This window comes from Chiloscyllium plagiosum, chromosome 10, assembly GCF_004010195.1.
Source record: "Chiloscyllium plagiosum isolate BGI_BamShark_2017 chromosome 10, ASM401019v2, whole genome shotgun sequence".
Classification (NCBI taxonomy): Eukaryota; Metazoa; Chordata; class Chondrichthyes; order Orectolobiformes; family Hemiscylliidae; genus Chiloscyllium; species Chiloscyllium plagiosum.
Window position 1 is genome coordinate 40,464,352 of NC_057719.1, and position 22,849 is coordinate 40,487,200.

At 39.7% G+C, this 22,849-nt stretch overlaps 1 protein-coding gene across 1 annotated transcript in view; it reads left to right on the forward strand.

The window, feature by feature from the left end:
- tdrd9 (tudor domain containing 9) overlaps positions 1 to 22,849 on the forward strand; it is a 143,306-nt gene that overhangs the window by 97,807 nt on the left and 22,650 nt on the right. The window contains exons 24-30 of the mRNA XM_043697529.1: positions 3,042 to 3,215; positions 7,464 to 7,581; positions 8,044 to 8,253; positions 13,409 to 13,498; positions 14,083 to 14,340; positions 20,555 to 20,716; positions 21,528 to 21,598. Of these exons, the coding sequence (XP_043553464.1) occupies positions 3,042 to 3,215; positions 7,464 to 7,581; positions 8,044 to 8,253; positions 13,409 to 13,498; positions 14,083 to 14,340; positions 20,555 to 20,716; positions 21,528 to 21,598 (1,083 nt within the window). The remainder of the gene's footprint in view (positions 1 to 3,041; positions 3,216 to 7,463; positions 7,582 to 8,043; positions 8,254 to 13,408; positions 13,499 to 14,082; positions 14,341 to 20,554; positions 20,717 to 21,527; positions 21,599 to 22,849) is intronic.

Sequence of the window (22,849 nt, forward strand, 5' to 3'; positions counted from 1 at the left end):
ATAAGATCATAAGATGTAAGAGTGGAAGTAAGCCATTAGGTCCATTGATGTCTGCTCTGTCACTCAATGAGATCATGGCTGATATGATAATCCTTGCCTTCACTTTCTTTATCCCATAAACCTTACAGATTAAAAATCTGTTTATCTCAGTCTTGAATGTACTTAATGACCCAGCCTGAACGGCCCTCTGTAGTAAAGAATTCCATAGACTCATTGCTCTCTGAGAGAAATTTCTCCTCATCTCTGACTTAAATAGATGACCCCTTACTCTGACATTATGCCCTCTGTCCTTGGACTCTCCCACAAGAGGAGCCAACCTTTGTATCAACCCTGTCAAACTGAACTTAAGGAGACAAAGAAAAACCACGTCAGGAGGCCAAAGTCAGTGATAGTCCCAAAGACTGGGATAATTTCATGTTGCAGCACTGGAGGACAAAAAGATGATCGAGATACAAAATTAACTATGAGAGCAAACTGAGAGCAGGCCTGTACTTTCCCCCTTCTTGCGTACCCTCTAATTAAGTAAAAGCCCTAGTTATTCAGTTTGCCGGGACACTAAGATGATTCAGGATAGCTATTTGTGCGAAGTTGTTTGTAATACTATTTTCTGAATGAAGTCTGAATGGAATTGCTAATCCAAGCTGTTCACCCTAATCTCAGTTTACCCAGCTGCTCTAATTTTGATGTTTTTACATTTTTTATGGTTCCTTAATCAGAATTATCTTACTGATGCCAAGAAATTCTGTAAGTGCTTACAGCTTAGCAGCAGGCATGCCCTGGCAATGAACTACAACTGTAAACAATATAGTACTTCCATAACACAATGCTCAACAAATGCAACTCCTTGATCAACTCCACATCTTGTCACCGTGGAAATGGAGAGTTCAGTCATTACATATATATAATGCAATGTTATCTAACAATGTTTTTCTTAAAAAAAAACAAATTCTTCCAATTTACTAGGAGTAAGACAGACTTATCGGAAGAGATGTTTCTTGTGACATGGGTACCTTCAATCAGTGTGGTCAACCAGTTTGTAAAACATTGTGCTCGAAAGACTACAGAAAATTATCAAAGCTATCATCTAGCTGAGGGAATTTTTCATGTAATTTGTACAATTCCCTCAAATCATAATGGCAGACCTAAAATGATGCACTCCAATGGTCTTCACACTTCATTTTCGTAGTTTGCTAGTTATCTATTCCTGCTGAGGGCAGAGTTTTCTATATGAAGACATTTTTGTTTCTTGGATTTCAACCAGTATTGCCTGACTTGAATTTTGAATATCGTGTATAAAAGCCAAGGATTTGGAAGTATTGATGGATCCTCAGATGTTTGTTTACAAGTATTAAAAGCTTTAAGACAATGTGGTGAGGAATCCTGTTGTTGAAAAGCCTTTAATTGGAAGATTTGTGTAGACAAATTGCATGAAATTCTCTTCAGTGCGGAGCAACCAATGGTCAGTGATCTCAAAATATATGAAATGCAGTGGAACAAGTCAGAATGCACATGTTATACTAGTACAACTGTACCTGTCTTTAGATGTAACACACATGAATAAACATGTACAGCATGACAGTAAATAATGTGCCGATAGCATTCTAACGTATATATGCTTTATTTAAAACTTTGGGCTGTTGATAATAGATAAAACCATTTTAGTAACCATTATTCTGTTGGAAGAATGATCTAAACAAACTTAAACTGTTCAGATTCTTTTGGCAAAGACCAGAGAATTAAACTTGGGGTTGACAACTATAAATTGTCAGTTTCAAATCTTTTACTCTGGTGTTCCAACCAAGGCTCTCATCCAACCACTTTAAGATAAAATGAAACAAAAACTTTTTCCACTTGTCATGATGACCAGTTAAATAGATTATCTTCTTGTTTTAAATAAAAAAAATCTATCAACCTGCTTTCTTAATGAACAATTGAATTTATTCTCAAAACAAAATCTATTCATTAAAGATGTAGTCATTGATTAATGAATACAATTAGTAATATTTATCCCTTTAAATGTTCCCAATAGCACAGCCACAGTCTTCAGAAAAACAGGCAAAATAAAATCTCTGTAGAGATTGACATTTTGAAAAGAATGGTTCATCGGCCAAAAGATAAAGTACAGGATATTATGGAGTTTGTTGCAGTGGTTGGCCAGCACAAACGATCAAGTCACTAATCGCTCATGTTTTGTCTCTGAAGTATTGCAGATACAGCTTACTCAGGAAGTCCAACTGGAGATGTTCTTTCAATTTCTCTTTCAAAATATGAAGTAGGTTCCACTTCCACTAGGTTTACTTTTCAGAAATAGGCATGGTCAGCTGGGCAGTTTGTTCATAGTAAGCTTTCCTCCAACTCACCTTGTTATAAGTGGCGGGGTGGTGGGGGGTGGAATTTTGCCAACTCCATTAGATAACATAAGAATCTCTCCAAGTCAGTTCAAATAAACAGTTTATACAGCAGTATAAAAACCAAGTCCTGAGCAAGGGTCACCAGACCCGAAACGTTAACTTTGATTTCTCTTTACAGATGCTGCCGGACCTGCTGAGCTTTTCCAGCAACTTCTGAATTAATGTCTACAGCAGTACTTTCCAACCATTTTACACTGTGACCCTAACATTGAGGCTTGAAAACAGTTGCAACCCCTTGAAAGTATATAAGAGTGGTGTGAGAGGCTGCAAAGCAGGGGACAGTGGGAGCATAGCAGTTATAGTTGTTTGAGTGACCATTGCTGGCTGAGAACTTGGGACTCCAGAATTTCAGCTCGCAACCCAAATCGACTCCCACATTTGAAAACCCTGGTCTTCTGAAAAGCAAGCAATTATCACTATTTAAATGATTTCTAGGCAATCATGTTTTGAAAAATCTCAACTGCCCACCATAAACTTCTTTTAAAAAAAACTCTCCAGATATGTTGGTAAGACTTGAAAAAAATTCCTTTGCCATTTTCCTTCAAAACCTAACTCCTCCAAGTGACATTAAATATAAAATGCTTTTGTAAATGCTGTTACCTAACAAACATTTTTTTCAATGAAAAATAGGGGCTTTATTGAATTTGTGCAAAATCCAATAAAAAGAGCACAGATCCATCCTGCAGTATACATGGCACTGAAGATGGCCCATCAACGTATTCCCTTGCAGTTAAAGGTTCATTCTGTGGAGGAGATTGAGTTATTGATCCAAGGACAACCTAGTTCAGGCTTGCGGAGTCCAAGGTAATACCTTATTTGGGTGATAAAGGAATAAATAATGTATATTTTGGCTGAGTTTTGAAAATTGCAATATTGAGAAAGGCGTACACAATATTTTTTGATGGTAGGTTTGTGGCAAACTCTGATATCATGCTGATCAGTGGAGAGCCTGCACCTTCTGTTCTGTTACTGCATTGGTATTAATTCTTTTGATCAGGGTGTAGAACTGCGGAGGAAAAATGAAGCATACTTTCTGTTTTCTACAATTTTGTGGTATTTTCTTGACAGAAAGAAATTTGTTCAAATATTTGACTGGCAATCTAGGTAGCAACACTACAGCAGAATTTTTTATTTGGAGCTGTGGTCACCACAGCCAGTGAGTGGAAGACCGGTTTTGTTTTTTATTTCTTGAAAATTCTGAAATGAACCATCAAATGATGCAGTCGGAGGAGCCATGAGAAATATGACAGAAATCCTATGTTTTAAAATAAAAACTCCAGAACTGCAGAGGCAGGCTTTTTAAAAATTCATTCATCGGATGTCAGCATGGCTAGCTCAGCCAAAAGTTATTGTCCATCCCTAGTAGCCCTTGAGAAGCTAGAGGTGAACTGTTTTTTTTTGAATAGCTGCATTTCATGTGCTCCAAAACATCATGTAGCAGTATAGAATATCTGGGGAAGAAGTAGCCATATGAAAGATCGAAGGGAAAGCCTTACCAATGTTTGGAATCATACTGACCATAAAGGAAAATAGTAGTAGTTTCGAAAATTGTTCATCACAGTCCCAGAACATATTTGCGGGGGTTTCGCGAGTTGATATTTCCTTACCAACCTGTTCAGAGATATTATTATGCATTTCTAGAATAGGTGAGATTTGATCCCAGGCCTCCTGGCTGCAAACTAGAGATCAGTAGGTGGAACTTGGAACTCATGCTTTCCTACCCAGAGGTTGGGGACAATAGCACTGTCGTGAGAGCCATGATCTGTTTGTCAGTGTAGATACCTTCCTAAACAACCTGTTCGGACATGTTATGACAACTGTCTGGAGCAGGTGGGACTAGAACCCAGACCTCCTGGTTCAGAGGTAGACACACATACCAGTATGCCTCAAGAGCTGCTTACCATTTCTCAGGGTACTTACTGATCTATCCTCAACCATCTTTAGCTGCTTCATCAATGAACTTCCTTCCATCATAAGGTCAGAAATTTGCTGAACATTGTGCAATGTTCAGCATTCATAACTCTGCAGATACTGAAGTAGTCTTGGCCATATGCAGCAAGAGTTGGATAACATTCAGACTTAGGCGATAAATAACAAGGAACATTCATGCCACACAAGGAAAAAGCAATTTCCATCTCCAACAACAGAGAATCAAACCATATTGCCTTACCTTTAATGACATTAACTAACTGATTTCCCCCACTCTCAACACCCTGGGAGCTTTCATTAACGAGAAACTGAATCAGATTGCCTTTTAAACACTGAAGTTACAAGAGCAGGCCAGCTACTAGACTGAGACAAATAAGTCATCACCTGACTTGCAGCCTGGTCTCTTGGTGGCTTGTGGTGGGTCTTGGCCTAGTCTGTTGGTGGCTTGTGGCTCATCCCAGCCTGGTCTCGCGACAACTCGTGGCGGTGTCTTGGCTCGGCGTGTGAGTGGATCCTGCCTGGGTACTGGGGTTGATTGAAATGGTGTAGCTTCAGCAGCAGCGACGGTATCTGCAGTGGGGCTGTCGAGGGAAGAGCAAGGTAAGTGAAGGACTCATCAAAGCCTGTTTTACCTTTTAACTAGTCCTTTATTTTTTCTAGTTTAAACTATGAAAGATTTCAATAATTATTATTATCTTATTTCTTTATTTATCTACTATTCTGAAGTAATGCTTAACTTATTAACTCTTTCTTTCTTACTACTTTGACCTTAAGTTTTTTTGGTACCTTTTAATACCTAAGATGGTGCCATCTGTGGCAAAACTATACACCTTTCTCTATACTCCTGTACTTCAGTACACGTGACAAACTCTAAAATCTAAATCTACTATTGTCATAGCAAAAGTTAGGAATGTAATGGAATATTCTCCACTCACCTGGATGGGTACAGCTCTCAATAGACTCAAGACGCTTGACACCAATCAGGACAAATTGACTTGCACCTTATCCGTCACCTTCTATAACATCATAAGAGGTAAGAGCATAAATGGGCCTTTCAGCCCATCAAGTTTGCTCTGCTATTCAGTGCCTTTTCCCCATAGCCTTTGATTCTCTCACACAAAAACAACGGCTATTCTCAGCCTTGAATAACTTAACAACCCAGTCTTTACAGACTTCTGCAATTCAACAGATTGACTACCCTCTTGAGATGAAATTGCCCCTTATCATTGACTTAAATGAGGAACACTTTTTACTCTAAGATTATGCCCTCTGGTCCTAGGCTGTCCCACAAAGGGAAACATCCTTTCTGCATCTACCCTTCCAAATTCCCTACGAATCTTCCATATTCTAAGAAGGTAACTGCATTCTGAATTGCAATGCATACAGGCCCGACCTACTCAACCTTTCCTCATAAGATAGTCTCTCCATATCCAGCATTAACCCAGTGAATTTTCTCTTGACTGCCCAAATTTCACCTTGGATAAGGGGACCAAAACTGTTTGCAGTGTTTCAGGAGTGGTCTAACTAGTGCTTTGTGTAATCTTAGCAATGCTTCCCTATTTTTACACATCATTCTCTTTGAAATAAATGCCAACATTTCATTTACCTGCTGTGTTACCCACTGAACTTGACTGCTGGCTTTTTGTGATTAAGCATGAGGACTCCCAAATCTTTGTATTTAATCTTTCTCTATTTAAATAAAATAAAGTTCCCCAATTCTTCCTGTCAAAGTACATAACCTCACAACTTCCCATATAATATTCCGTCTGCCAAGATTTTGCACACTTGCTCAATCTGTCTATATCCCTCTGCAGATTCTTTGTGTCATCCTCACTACTTGCCTTTCCATATATTTTTGTGTCAACACTTATTTCCTCCACACTTGACGCAATAGTGCATATAATCTCCAAAAGCATTGCAGTGACTTAAACAAGGCTCCTGCAGCAGCAACTTTTAAGCCCACAATTTCAACCACCTGGATTGATAACAGCAGCAGAAGCATGGGAGCACCTCTACTTGGTTCCCCTCCAGTGAGATACTATCATGAATTCGAATAGTTTAGCCATTCCTTCCCTGTTTGAGATCAAAATCCTGGAGCTTCCTACCTCACACCACTGTGGCATCCCTCCATCCCAGGACTGCAGCACTTAAAGAAACATTTAACAGTTCTTTATTGAGAACATTTAGGGATTGGGAATAAATGCTGGCCTTGCCAATAAAGACAATACCCTGTAAATAAATATAAAAGAAAAGAGGCCTTCAACTAGAATGTTCATAGGTATAGATAAATTCCAATTCTTTAATGTCAGTGAGCAGTTAGCTTTAAAAATTGTTGAAAGTATTATTCAAAAATCGTGACAGCAGAAACTGAATTGTGGACAGTATTTGACATTTGCAAGGTTTATGTTAGTTTATTTCAAAACCTGGGTGATCTTTCACTTGACAAATGCTCTTCTGTTTTAACATTCTCAAGATCTGAGTCTTCTGACAAAGTGTGTTTTGCAAGCAGATAGTGTGCGTAATTGTATATTTTCATTCTTTGGACCTGGACTGGCATGGCTGATGCTTATTGTTCATTCTGATTTGCCTCTGAGAAGTTAACAAAAGGTGGTCTTTGTATGAACTGCTGATAGTAGGTTTTGTCATGTTGGCTCACTGAACTACTTCAGAAGACAATTAAGAGTGAACCAAATTAATCTGGGACTGATGGTGCACTAGGCCCAACGAATAAGGACGTAAAAACAAATTGCTGGAAAAGCTCAGCAGGTTTGGAAGTATCTGTGGAGAGAAATCAGTGTTAATGTTTTGGGTCCAGTGACCCTTGCACAATTCTGATTTCTCTGCACAGATGCTGCCAGACCAGTGAGCTTTTCCAGAAATTTCTGTATTTGTTTCTGATTCCTAGCATCTGCCGTTCGTAGAGAATAAGGACACAAGCTTGTTTCTTCCAAATGGAAGAACACTGACTTAATACTGGAAGATTAGTGTCCACTTTGGAAAGTTTTAGCATCAACTTTAATCTTTGTGAGTTTGGATGTCAAGAATGTTGCAATATTTATTGTCAATGCCGAGATCGTTTGTAGTCATTGTACATCTGAATATAACGAGTTAACTCCATTGCAGGTTCTGTGTGGGCTATCAAAATTGGACTGTTCAACTGATGCCTGAAGAAAAATCACATGGTCCTTTGGAATTGCCTTGTAACCCTGTTCCACGCTTTTTCACCATGAATGTCACTGAGGTAATGACAAAAAAACTGAACACAATGTAAATGGTTGAGGCAAGCATCATGAGATCAAGGGCAAGGGTTTATATTTGAAGCAGATGAAGATACAAGTCTGTGCTAAGTGAGAGACTAAACAATATGCTGAATGGCCTTATGTACTGTGATCATTTATACTTCTAGTTTGCAGAAGTGCAGCATGATTAGAGTTCAGTTATTGTTGAAATAAATGTTAATTTTTATTTCTTTGCAGTGGTACATGTTAATACGGTTGATGGAATGCTGTTTGTAACATAAATTTTGATTAGCACGATATGATTTAATGCAAAGTTAAAACCCTGTTACAGTTTTGTTTTTTTCAACTTGACTAGAATGTATTTAGCATGTCTAGCAATCATAATTGCAATTGCAATTTTTGACTTTATGTTAGTTGTCTAACTGTGCTCTTTGGTAATGAATTATTTAATTCTTTTCCCTCAGGTTGTTGAAGTTGGGCACTTTTGGGGTTACAGAACAGATGGACAAAGCTTGCACACTTTAAGCAAATTGATGACTGAAATTAATCAGTTGAAGTTGACAGCACTGAGCTTGGAGCCATGTCCTGACTTTTGTCTTGCACCATTTACAGAATGCAATGAAACTCACTATTACAGAGCTAAAGTCTTGCAAGTCTCCGGCAATTCTGCTGAGGTCAGCTTTAAAAATTGTAATCTATGTATCTTTTTCTTAATTATTAATTTGATATCACATTTGTAGATTTTGCTCTGCTTAGGTAGTAGCACTCTCCCTTCCAAATCAGAAAGCTGTGGGTTCAGTTCATTCTGAACTTGATGTACAATGCTCATATTAAGGAGTAATAGTGAAGTTATTCTGCCAGATTAAAAACTGGTGCTTTGGTTTAAATGTTAGACAGTTGCTTCTGTGTCCTGTTTGGATGAGTACTTAAGCAAACTTGATAATGCGACTTAAAGGACCGAGAGTTCTCCTGTCCTGGTCATTATGCTTTCAAGCATCATTGTCAGAAACAAATTAACTGTTTGATACATTAATTGCACAAAGAAAGAACATACTTGACTATGTTATGGCAATTATTTGGCAGATATTACATTCAGCCTATACTGCATGGAGGATGATTCATAAACTCTTAACCCACAAGTTAATGCATGCTACCTTGTAAAGATATTTGGTGACTGCATATTGTAATTTTCTGTTTGTGTGATACTTTAAAATAATTCAATGACATTTTTGCCCAAATGCTGGTTTTGCAGGTAGATGTGTTTCCATGCAGTCATGTTATAGAAATTTGTGCAATCGAAGTATTTGGGCCTATAGGAAAGACAGGGTGATGGACCCCAGTTTAGCGGACCTGTCCATTTGTGGTCAGTTACAGAAATGCCAAGTTGTTACAAGTGAAAGTTCCCAATGTATTGTTGTATTCCCAGCTCCTTGTGGAGTGGAATTTATCCAGATCCTGGCTCTCTGCCATGAAACTTCGTGAAACTTCCAGAAGTTTATTTTTTGGCACAAGTAAAATCTCCTTCCTTCGAGAGGGTAGCTAAAGGGCCTGGGAGGCGCTCAATGGCTGGACATTTTGATGGGTCTTAAGTTTCAGAGAGAATGAGGGGTCGATAGTCTCAGACCCCACCCACCCCTTCAAACAGAGACTGGGTGAACTTGGATCTGGCATTACCTGGGTATGGGTGGGATTGGGAGAGATGAGGCTCAGCAGTAGTCTGTCCTTAGTTTCACATCACCTCCATTCTACTCTCAAATCCTCTTTTGTAAAGTCATCGTGCGTTAAAGCTTCAGATACTCAGCAACTGAGCCTCTGCTTAACAAAAGCTCCTGATTACTCCATAGCATTCACTGGACGTTGCTGTATTTGTTTTTTTTTGCTCCTGATCTCTGTCTGTCTGTCTCTCTCTCTCCACTCCTCAGCCCCCATCCCCCCCACTCTGTGCATGATCCCAGTAAGCATTCCAGCAAAATATTCCAATGTTCGCTTCCCCATGTTAGTTGCAGATAGAAGCAAAAAAATACACGCACACAGACGACAGCCTATTGCAATAGATGTACCAGCAGACTAAATCGCAACTGGCTTGTAATAAATGCGATTGAATCGCATAACAGCAAATAGGAGCTCGTTTTATAAAAATCACATCCTGTGGCAGCCAAATCACGTTTATGAAATGCGCGTTATATGAGAAATACTGACATCTTGCTCCTAAGATTGCTTGGCCATTTTTGTTTCAATTTATTTTTTTAAATTAGCTTCCTTCCACTTTATAGGCTGGTAACATGGTTTCACATATTTGCCTATGTACAACTTTACATTTTATAAAATATTGTTCCAATCCACCTTAACCAATTTGTGTTTCATGCCTTCATAATTTCCCTGCTTCATATTGAACATTCTTGCTTCAAAAGCTATAAAGAAAAGTAAGATAAAACATGAGAAAAAAACTAGCACAGAATATAAAGGCAGATAGCAAAAGTTTCTATAAATATATAATAAACAAGAGTGGCTAAAGTAAACGTTAGTCCTTTAGAAGATAAGGGGCATTTAGTCATGAGGTATGATGAAATGGCCGAAGCATTGAATAGGTTTTTTGTGTTGGTCTTCACAGTGGTAGACACGAATAACATGCCAGTAATTGAGAAAGAGATTAAGGTAGGTCAGGACCTGAAAACCATTATTATCATGGAAGAGATAGTGTTGGGCAAGATAATGGAGCTAAGGATAGCCAAGTCTCCTGGCCCTGATGGAATGCATCCCAGGGTATTAAAAGAGTTGGCAGGAGAAATAACCAGTTTACTTGTAATTTTCCAAAATTCGCTGAACTCTGCAGCAGTTCCAGCAGATTGGAAAATGACAAATGTGACGCCACTGTTTAAAAAGGGTGGTAGACAAAAAAAAAATGGAGAATTATAGACCGGTTAGCTTAACTTCTGTAGTGGGGAAGATGCTTAAGTCTATTATCAAGGAAGAAATAGCAAGGTGTTGAGATAGAAATTGACTTGTTGGGCAGACGCAGCTTGAGTCAGGTCATGCTTAACTAATCTTTTGGAATTCTATGAAGACATTACAAGCACAGTGGACAACAGGACCCAGTAGATGTGGAGTATCTAGATTTCCAAAAGGCCTTTGATAAGTTGCCGCACAAAAGGCTGCTGCATAAGATAAAGATGCAAGGCGTTACAGGTAAAGTAGTAGCATGGATAGAGGATTGGTTGACTAATAGGAAGTAAAGAATGGGGATAAATTAGTGCTAATCTTGGCAATCAGTAGCTCGTGATGTGCCTCAGGGATCAGGTTTGGGAGTTCAATTATTCACAATTTATGTAGATAATTTGGAATTGGGGACCACGTGTAGTGTCAAAGTTTGCAAATGACACGATGGTGAGTGGCAGAGCAAAGGACTGTGAATCTTTGCAGAGGAACATATACTTTAAGTGAATGGGCAAAGGTCTGACAGGTGGAATATTATGTTAACAAATGTGAAGTAATCTATTTTGGCAGGACGAACAGTAAGAAGGGCTGTTATTCGAATGGTAAAAGGTTGTAGCATGCTGCTATGCAGTGGGACCCGGGTGCCCTTGTGCATGAATCATAGAAGGTTGGGCTGCAGGTACAACAGGGCATTAGGAAGGTAAAGGGAATCTTGTCCTTCATTGCTAATGTGATTGAGTTGAAATGCAGGGCGTTTATGCTGCAGCAGCACAGAGTGCTGGTAAGGCCACATCTGGAATACTGTGTACAGTTTTGGTCTCCCTACTCAGGAAAGGATGTATTGGCACCAGACGGGGTGCAGTGGAGGTTTACTGGGTTGATTGTGGAGTTAAAGGTGTTGGCTTATGAGGAGAGACTGAGTAGAGTGGGACTATATTCATTGGAATTTAAAAGAATCGCCTGCTGGTCCCTCTCCCCTATGAGAACATTCTGCACTCTCTCCAAGATATCCTTGATCCTGCCACCAGGGAGGCAACACACCATTCTGATTTCCCACTGCCAGCTGCATAAATGCCAATTGCATTGACGGACTAGGGAATTCCCTGTCACAGCCTATCACTTGGAACCTGTTGTATTCCTCATTACATTAAAGGCATTCTCAGTACCAGAAACTTGGCTGTTCATGCTTCATTCCTCTGAGAGTCCATCACCTCCTACATTTTCCAGAACAGCATACTTGTTTGAGATGGGGATAGCCACAGGAAACTCCTGAATTACCTCCCGCCCTCTCCTACCTTTCCTGGGGTTAACCCATCTACCTGACTGTATCTGTACCTTTTCTCCCTTCCTGCAACTGCTATCCATCACACCCCCTAACTCCTGTAAATTGTTTATTGCCTGTAACTGGAGCTCCATGCGATCCAATAGGGTTTGCAACCAAAGACACTTTCTGCAGACATAATCATCAGTAATTTGGAATCTCTCCCTAAACTCCCACATCTGACAGGAAGAGCACATCCCTTTACTAAAAGCCATCTTTGTACCCTCACAATCTATAGACCATAAAATAGCACCATCTTATTGCTCTAATAAGAACTGCTCTGAGCCGACTCAGTACATATGGTTTATTTTCAAAACATTTAATCAAGAGACAGATCTCAATAAAATATATAGTCAAGAAAGAACCCACTCACTATTGTAGATTTACAGTAAGGTTACACTTAATAACTATGCACTTATCTGCTCCTGTGCTGTGAACTCTCCCACACAGGTTCCTCCAAGCTGTGAATTTCACTGTTTGTGAATTTTTCCTAGATGCACTCTGATGTGCAGAGAGATTTGAACTCGAACAGTAAAGGCAGTAACTGCAGATTCATTGCTGTGTCCGACAGCCGTGTAGGTTTCTTTGTCTAACCATGTAGTTCCTGCCTTGTCCGCCTTCCTCCTTTTTAAAGTACCGTTGTTTTGATCTTTTCTCCCCCAAAGTTCCAAAACAATACAACAGCATATAAAACTGTAATTGCTGGTCCTGGAATTTGAGGAAATCACCTTTAACACCTAAAATACCTGAAAAAAAGGAGCAATCTTATAACCACAATTTTTTTACCATCCTCCATCTTGGATTATCCAGAATAAGGTATAATTATTTAAGTTATTATTCCTTATTTGATTAAACTATTTCCTCCAGATGTGATTAAAATTGGTCTTCACACAAATGATAAATTGTCACATTGCTTTAGGTGTTTGAAAATTAATTTATCTCATTTTACTTTGTAATTCCCTCTAAACCCTTCCTATTCATATACCCATCCAGGTGTCTTTTAAGTGTTGTAAAAAACATCTAGATGGGTATATGAATAGGAAGGGTTTAGAGGAAATTACAAAGTAAAATGTGAGAGATTAATTTTCAAACATCTAAAGTAAATGTGATTTGTGCGAAGTCCAATTTTAGTCACGTCTGGAGAAATGAATTTAAATGTTGTAAAAGGCATCTGGATGGGTATAAGAATAGGAAGGGTTTAGAAGGATATGGGTCAAGTGCTGGCAATTAGGACTAGATGAGTTTAGGATACCTGGTTGGCATGGATGAGTTGAACCGAAGAGTTTGTTTACATGATGTACATCTTTATGACTTAAGAGTAGTGAAAGGATTATCACATGACTCCTTGTAGTCTGAACTCACTCTGATTTATCCTCACTGTGTTGTCAGATCACTGCTGCTACATTCCCTCCCATGCCGTTCTTAGCACACTGAGAACAGCAGCAGACAATCTTCAGCCCTTTCTGTCTTTGAGTAATGTTTGCTTTTTGAACTATATTCCAAGTTAAGCAGTAATGCCAAATGCATACATATTTTTAAGAACTCTAACTCATGTTTATGGAAATACTTTACAGGTATTCTTTGTGGATTATGGAAACACGGCTAAAGTTACGATAGATCTATTACGGAATATTCCACATAATCTTCTGGAACTGCCTTTTCAGGTATCGGTCCTATGGCAGATGCAATGTCTTTTGTTTGGAAAGTAACTGACCACTAAGCCACTTGCTGTCTCTAAAAATAAATTTGTGTCTCCTGATGTGTGAGTTTGAGCAAAGTTGTAAATTTCATGCTAAACACTTGAGAGAATAGCATGGATTTATGGAATAAGCATCCAACGATGCAGATTGGCGTTGGGGGACTAGTTCCATGGCTCAGGAGTTTGGTATCTAGGGTGTCATTGCGACAATTTGTGGAGCGAAGAAAATTGCAGATGTGCAAAAGATGCTGAATTGGAGAAGCGCAGTCATGGGATTCTTCATTGTAGCCATTAATGTAACCCCCAGAAATTTTTTTTTAAAACATAGTTTCTGGCTAATTAATTCCTGATTCTTTACAGAATATATTTGAAAACATATAATACAAGCTTCCATGTATTTTACTTAATGACATAATTGATTAAGTTTCTCATTTGTTCTGTTACATCGCCTGTAAAATTATGCCAGTTGAATGTTTACCTTGTATGGGTAGTAGTAGTAGTTGGCATTTGTATTCTGGTGGTAAGAGTTGGGTTTTCTATTGTGTTCAGGCTCTTCAGTGTCAACTTTGCAATATCCGTCCTTCTGCATATTCTCTGATACATGGAGATCAGTGGAATGTCAAGGCCAGAAGAAGATTCAGCTCCCTGGTGAAAAACTGTGTACTACTTGTGAAAGTTTTCTCTGTTGTACATAATGTGCTCCGTGTAGATCTCACCATACAGACTTCCAAACTTGACTGTAATGTACGGGAAATACTCATTAGTGAAGGTTTTGCTGAACCAGCTGAAGAGACTTATGAATCAAAGGTTTGATGTTTACAAGTTAATATTGTTAAATTTTAAACTGTCTATACAAACTAACACAATTCCAATTTAGAAAGTAGGTGGACTTGAGTTTGAATTTAGACCACAAGATGAAAGGACAGAGGTACACCAGTTGGCCTGTCAAGTTTCCTCTGCCAGTCAATGAAATCATGACTCATCTCATTATTCTCGATTTCACATTCCTACCTTATCCTCAGAATTCTTGTTCTCTTTTCTGATTTAAAAAGCTCATCCTTGAACTGAATGACTCAGTCTTGAAGGTCCTCTGTGGTAAAGAATAAACATTGACTTCCATCTGAGAGAAGAGTTTCCTCCTCATCTTTGCCTTAAATTAGTGACTTTTCTTCTCTGAGATTATGCCCTCTAGTCCTACAGTCTCCTACAGAGGGAAACTGCCTCACTGCATCTACCCTATCAAGTCTTCTAAGAGTCTTGCATATTTCGATAAGGTTGCTCTCATTCTTCTAAACTCCAACAAGTACAGATCTATTTCTGAACCAATTACCTACCCAGCCTCTCCTTATAAGAAAATCCCGCATATATGAACAAAACTTAATGAACTTGCTTTTAGACTTCTTCCAATTCCTGTATATCTTTCCTTAGGCAAGACCAACATATCATTTACCTTCATTTTTACCTGCTGAGCTTGAATGCAGACTTTTTGTGATTCATATGTAATGACCTCCTAATCCATCTGTTCTGCAGCTTTCTGTCATCTTTCCCCCATTTTAAAAATACTCAGTTCTCCTGTACTTTATACCAAAGTGATTAATCTCACATTTTCTCACATTATAGTAGTGGAAAGTTGTGTGTAAAGTCTGAGACATAGGGCAAGTGCTTAACGAATACTTTTTATCAGTATTCACATTGGAAAAGGGCAGTGTTAGTGAAAATATGAGATACAGGCTGGAAGGTTAGATGGGATTGAGGTTGACAAAGAAGAGGTTTTAACAATTTTGAAAAATCTTAAAATCGTAAGACCCCTGGGTCGGATGGAATTTATCCTCTGATTCTCTGGGAAGCCAGGGAGGAGCCGGGGTGGCATGATGGCTTAGTTGTTAGCACTGCTGCCTCACGGCGCCAACGTTCTAGGTTTGATTCCTGTCTCGGGCGATTGTCTGTGTGGAGTTTGCACGTGCTCCCAGTGTCTGCGTGGGTTTCCTCCGGGTGCTTTGGTTTCCTCCCACAATCCAAAGATGTGCAGGTTAGGTGAATTGGCCGTGCTAAATTGTCTATAGTGTTAGGTGCGTTAGTCAGGGGTAAACGTAGGTGAATGGGTCGGTGTGGACTTGCTGGCCGCAGGGCCTGTTTCCATACTGTAGGGAGTCTAATCTAAATATTCACAAAGCTGAAGAGATTGCAGAGCCTTTGGCTTTGATCTTTATGTCATCATTGGCACTACTCCTGTCAACACAGGACTGGAAGATAGCAAATGTTGTTCCTTTGTTTAAGAAGGGGAGTCAGACAACCCTGGTAATTATAGGCCAGTGAGCCTTACTTTGGTTTTGGGTAAGGTGTTAGAAAAGAATAATTTGATTAGGGATAGTCAGCACGGTCGTGCCTTACTTACCTTTGAGTTCTTTGAGAAGGTGACAAAGCACGTGGATGAAGGTAAAGCGGTTCATCTGGTGTATATGGACTTCAGTAAGGTGTTTGATAAGATTGCACACAATACAGTTTTGGTGTTGAAGGTGTTTTAGCGGTTTGGATCAGAAATTGGCTAGCTGAAAGAAGACAGGGTGATGGTTGATGGGAAATGTTCATCCTGGAGCTCAGTTTCCAGTGATGTGGCACAAGGATCTGTTTTGGGTCCACTGCTGTTTGTCATTTGCATAAATGACTTGGATGTGGCCGAAGAAGGATAGGTTATTAAATTTGTGGATGACACTAAGGTAGGCACAGTTGTGGCTAGAGCTAAAGGATGTTGTAGGTTACAGAGGGAAATAGATAAGATGCAGAGCTGGCCAAATGGAGTTTAATGCCGAAAAGTGTGAGGTAGTTCACTTTGAAAGAAGTAACAGGGATGCAGAGTACTGGGGCTAATGGTAAAATTCTTGGCAGTGTAGATGAATAGAGAGATCTTGGTATCCAGGTGCATAATTCCCTGAAAGTTACCACCCAGGTTGATAGGGTTGTTAGGAAGGCATATGGTGCGTTGGTGTTTATTGGTGGGGGGATTGAGTTTTGGAGCCACGAGGTCATGCTTCTGCTGTACAAGACACTGGTAAGGCTGCACCTGGAATATTGCGTGCAGTTCTAGGCACTGCGTTATAGGAAGGACGTGGAAGCTTTGGAAAGGGTTTAGAGGAGATTTACTAGGATGTTGCCTGGTATGGAAGGAAGGTCTTACGAGGAAAGGCTGAGGGAACTGAGACTGCTTTTGTTGAAAAGAAGAAGGTTGAGAGGTAACTTAATCAAGACATCTGAAATAATCAGAGGGTTAGGTAGGGTGAACAATGAGAGCCTCTTTCTTTGGATGGTGAAGGCTAACATGAGGGGACATATCTTTAAATTGAGGGGTGAAAATTTCGGGTAGATATTAGGGGTAGTTTCTTCACTCAGTCAGTAGTAGGGGTGTGGAACGGCCTGCCTACAACAGTACTGGACTCGCCGACGTGAAGGGCATTTAAATGGTCACTGGACATATGTATGGATAATAATGGAACAGTGTAGGTTAGATGGGTATCAGAATATTTTCACAGGTTGGCGCAACATCAAGGGCCGAAAGGCCTGTACTGCGCTGCATATTCCATGTTCTATATTCCATCCAGATTTTTGCCATTCACTTAATCAGCCTTCCCTTTGTCGACTATCTGTGTCATCTTCACCGCTTGTCTTCCCATGTGTTTTTGTGTTATCTGCAAACTTAGCAAGTGTACATTCACTTGGTCACCCAAATTACTATATTTTAAACAGTTGTGGTTACTGGTTACAAGAAAACCAGTGATATTAGATCCACTGGTTCCCTTTTATTCATCCTGCTTGTTACCTTCTCAAATGCTTGAAAAAAATTAAAAAGTATTATCATGAAGCCATGCTTATTCTTAATTATATTCTATATTTCCGAATAGCACGTCACAGTGGCTCAGTGATCAGCATTGCTGCCTCAACACCAGGCACCTGGGTTCAATTCCAGCCTTGAGTCTGTGGAGTTTGCACATTCTCCTAGTGTCTGTGTGGGTTTCCTCCAGGTGCTCCAGTTTCCTCCCACAATCCAAAGCTGTGCAGGTTAGATGGATTAGCCATGCAAAATTGCCCCATAGTATCCAGGGATGCGCTGGATAGGTGGATTAGACATGGGAAATGGATAGTTACAGGATCAGTATGGACTCAATGAACTGAATGGCCTTCGTCCACATTCGGAATTCTATGACTACTCTATATAATTATTACTTCCTTTAGAATGGACCGAAATGATAGTGTGCTACATTGGAAAATTCCCTGTGGATTGAAAAATTGCTAAAGTCGAAGGATTCCTGGAAGATTACTACCAGTACATCTACTATCTCCATAAAATCCTAGGGTGTAGCCCTCGAGGTCCAGGAGAACGTAGCAGCCATTTCTTTCCCAGTACTTTTTATACTGTCCTAATATTATCATATGTGTTTCCTCCTTGCCTTTGGATCCTTGATTGTTTAGTTTCTTCAGAATGCTATTAGTGTCTCTACTACGAAGATGATGCCAAGGATTTAGTCAACTGCTTTACCGTTTCCTGGTTTCTCATTGTTATTTCCCTAGCTGCCTGTGAGTCACCTCACGAGTGTTAGGCAATCTGTGTAAGACAGAATCTCACTACTACCCTATGACAATCAGCAGCATTTCCATTATTGAACTCCCCTACTGCCAGCATGTTTGGGCTTACCACTGACCAAAATCTCAACTGAATCAGTTGTGCAAATACTATGGTTTAGAAGCTTGTAGTTCTGTGCTAAGTAACTTGCCAACTGTCTTCCAAAAGCCTGTCCACCACATACAAGACAGAAGTCAACTGTGTGATGCAAAAGTCTCCACTTGGTTGGATGGGTGTAGCTTTGACAATGTTCAGTATATTTGACACTATTTGTGACAAAACAGCCTATCTGATTGACATACTATCCACCACATGCTGCATTCACACCTTCCATGGTTGACGCACAGAGTAACGGTGTTCCAGACTTCGAACTGTACCTGTTACTGGGTAAATGTCCTGGGAGTCTCCCCCACCCATCAAAACTAAGGGGGCTAATTTTTAAGATGAGAGGAGAAAGATTGAAAAAAGACATGAGGGCTGATTTTTTTTTTAAACACACAGAATGGCTCATGTATGTTATGAACTGCCAGAGAAAGTGGTGGATGCAGGTAGTTATAACATTTAAAAGACGTTCACAAGTTTATGAATAGGAAAGGTTGGAGGGATATGAGCCAAAGTGCAGGCAGGTGGGACTAGTTAACTTTGGTAACATACTCAGGGTGGATTGGTTGCACCGAGGGGTTTGTTTCCATGCTCCGACTCTCTGACTTTAATCCCTCAGCACCTTTCTAACCTGGCAAACACAACACCACCTTTGAAACATCTCCTTTCATTTGCCAACACAAATATAATATGTCATCTATTATACTGTACAGTAATAGATAAAGTATATATTTCCTGATGAGTTTCACAAAACTTTTACTGTCATAAAATAAGTCTCACTCCTCATTAATGTCACTGTATCTTTTGAGTTCTTCGAGTATGTGTTAACTTGCATTGCAGTTGGTTAAAAATTTGACTAAGTGAATAATTCATACTTGTGCATGTTTTTTTTGCTGCAAATTTTCTTCTGTTAGTCCACTGGCATCTTGTCACAGTATTCCTGAGCGGTTTATATACTAAAATAGGTGTGTTATGAGCAAGTATGTGGCCAAACCTTTTCTGATTGACTGGTAAGTGCTGCTAATTGGAGTTGTGGAGTTGGCAATTAGTTCATTTTTACTTTCTCACTAGAAAGATGGTGACAGCACTTAGCAGTCTCAACCATCATTTTGGCAAGAACAAACCATATTCAAGGTGTATCAAGCCTGGGATATTCCTGATTCAGTGAATATGCAAACAAATCTTTTATGACTAAAACTGCTTTTAGTTTTTGCTTGCTGTTCAAATGATGTCACGGTTTAGGTTGCAAGTTTGCTCGCTGATCTGGTAAATTTATTCTCCGACTTTTCATCACTATGCTAGGTAACATAATCAGTGAGAATCTGATGAAGTGCTGGTGTTCTGTCCCGCTTGCTTCAGACCCATTGTCTACCTATACAACGAATTCAGGAACAACGGGCATCTGATAAGCGCAGTCCACTGATTCCTGCACAAGAGACCTAAACAAAAAGACACAATATGCCCAGAGACTCTAGCCACCCTGCCATACATTAAAGACTTCAGAGATGATGACCAGACTACTCCGGCCCTGAAGCGTCATGGTAGCCCACAAACTTACGCACATACTGAAACAACTCCTGATGAATTTAAAGGAACCTGTACCAATAACCAGCAGAATGAACGTCATATACAACATACCCTGCAAGGACTACGACAAACATTATATTAGACAGATGGGTAGGAAACTAGCCAGCAGGATACATGGAAACATGAACACCAACTAGCCCCCAAAAGACGTGGCCAATTATCACTAGTATCCATACACATTGATGAAGAGGGACACCAGTTCAAATACATCTATCCTGGGACAGGCTAAACGGAGATATGCACGGGGATCCCTAGAGGTCTGGCATTCAAACAGGAACTCCATCAACAAACACATTGATTTGGACCCCATTTACCAACCTCTTAGAAAAAGAACTGGAAGTGATATCACCCTCCACAACAGACCAAAACACATGAATAGAAAGCAGGAGAGACACCAGTATTTCATAGGAGGCTCACTGATAATGTTACCGAGCATGGTGACGAAAAGTCTGAGAACAAATCTACCAACTCAGCGAGCAAATATAAAGCCTAATCCACAACCGGAGTTACAAATAGTCTTTAAATTCGCAAATGTCAGAGTTTATTTGGACCAGACAGGGAAGTGGAGTTTAGGCCACAGGCCCATGAACCAATATGTTCTTGATTGATGGAGTAGACTTCAGGGACCAAATGGTGTTCTTCTCGTATTGTTTCTTACTTGTATTTCCTGAAATAATCTAACATTCTGCCATTTCAACATGAATCTGTTTTGCATAGATAAGTCATGAGCAGCTGAAGACCATATTAGACTCTTCACTGCAAGAAAAATTGGGCTTAACTCAAAAAACTGTGTGGACCCAGAAGGAAGAAGACTGGAAGCATATTCAGACATTAATACAGAAGTTCTCCTCTTCTAAACTGGGTTTTCCATCTTCAACGGTAAAGTCAAAAGTAGAAGTGACTGGAAATGTTCAGCAGGTCTTGCAGCATCTGTGGAGAAAAATCATTTAATGTTTCGGGTTCAATGACCCTATCTAAGAACTAATGGTAGCCAAGAAAAGATTGTTTTTTATGCATAAGAGAGGGTGTGGGAGGGGCTAAGGAGTAAATGATGGGTGCAGATAGAGCCCAAAAAGAGAGAAAAACAGATGGACAGACAACGAAGCAGATAATGATTGGCCTGAGAGGATGATTAGCTATTAGTGAACAACTAGTGGCTAATGATGGGTAGTGTGAAATAGCAAATTGTGTGATAACAAGTGCTGATAAATAGCTTATCTTGAAATGTCAAACCTCCTGCTCCTCAGATGCTGCCTGACTTGCTGTACTTGTACAGCACCACACTTTTTGACTCTGATCTTCAGCATCTGCAGTCCTCACTTTGTCCTGTGTGATAACAAGGTCTGGTGTATGGGGGTTGGGGTAAGCGCAAACGAAGATACCTCAAACTTTCTGGCTGCCTTTTAGATGGAATGTTAATTTCAACAATTTTAGGGCTTGAGGGCTAAGGTCATTGAACCTGAAACATAAATGCTGATTTCTGTCACAGATGCTGCCAAACCTATTGAGCCTTTCCAGCATTTTTTTTATGATTTCCAGCATCCACAGTTCTTTTGGTTTTTATTCAATGATAAAGTAATTGTTGCTAATAAAATTGTTATCATTTAAATTTAGAAATTAGAGCAACCTTTTGAAATAGTAGTTTACAGGAAGCTCATTACTCACTGGATTGTCTTTTTTTGTTTGCTAGGTTCATTTGCATGGTCCCTATAGTCCCTATGAGACAAAGTTTCACAGCATGACTACAATGTCCAGGTTCAGGTATGGGAAAGAATGTTCTAGAGTATAAAATTTGCTGGTGTTGAACTGAAGGGACTTTCTTGTGTTTAGAGAATTTACTTTTTAAGTAGATGTTTTAATTCTGTTAAAATACTGAGGAACTTCTTAGTGCTTTTGCAGATTAACCTCAAAGGCATTGGTGTTACTAGTGCAATTCAATAATAGCAACAGCAAGATCACTGTTCATTGTGCTCGAGTAGTGTGCTATTTTATGCGATATCCTTATTTTAAGGGATGCACGGCACAATATTTGAGGTCACGGAACAAAGTGCTGTTGCTTTCAAGTGAAGCAAAGCTGTGTTCATACCAAAACCCTTGCTGAAAGAAAACACTTTTTATAAAGTAGCATAAAGAGGAGTTCAGGAGTGCTTATTCCAAAGCTGCAGTTCCAGAAATGCTAGTCAGAGAAGTGATTCTAAAGAAGAATGCTCCCCCTGTTGAAGACCTGTATCCACTTAGGAATCTGGTTAGAAGTCTATCTGGTGGGTCATCAGTGCAGATTTGTGCAATCTTGCACATCTGCAGCATATCAGAAGATACAAAGTATATATTCTGAAATCATGAGGTTCTCCATTTATTGTGAGTGACTCGGTTTGAGTCATGAGAGTTCATCTCGGAGTCAGAAGATTGTGTGCTCAAGTTCTGTTCCAAAGACCTGAGTGCAAAATCGAAGCTGACACTAAGATGGAGAATTGAAGGAGGGTTGCATGGTGAGGGTGCCATCTTTTGGATGATGTCTTGAGCTGAAGTACTGCCTACCTTCCCAAATGATGTAAAAGACTTTGTTACACTAGTTTAGCTAAGAACAGTGAAGTAATCACTGGTGCCCTAACCGTTATTTATCCTTTACTCAAAGTCCCGAAAACAGTCTGACAGGACATTATCTTATTTCCGTTATTTTAGAACTTTTAAATGCTTATTGATTGTCTCATTTTAATGTTAAAACAACAACTGCACTTAAAGACCAAACCACCATAAGAAGTAGTTCATTCAGCCTATCAAGTCTGATCTGCCATTCAGTGATATCATGGTTAGAGACAAAAAAAAACTGCAGAATGCTGGACTCCAGAGTAGACAAACAGGAGGCTGGAAGAGCACAGCAAACCAGGCAGCATCAGCAGGTGAAGAAGTCGACGTTTCAAATGTAACCCTTCTTCAGGGTTGCACCCGAAATGTCGACTTCTTCACCTCCTTATGCTGCCTAGCTTGCTGTGCTCTTCCAGCCTCCTGCTT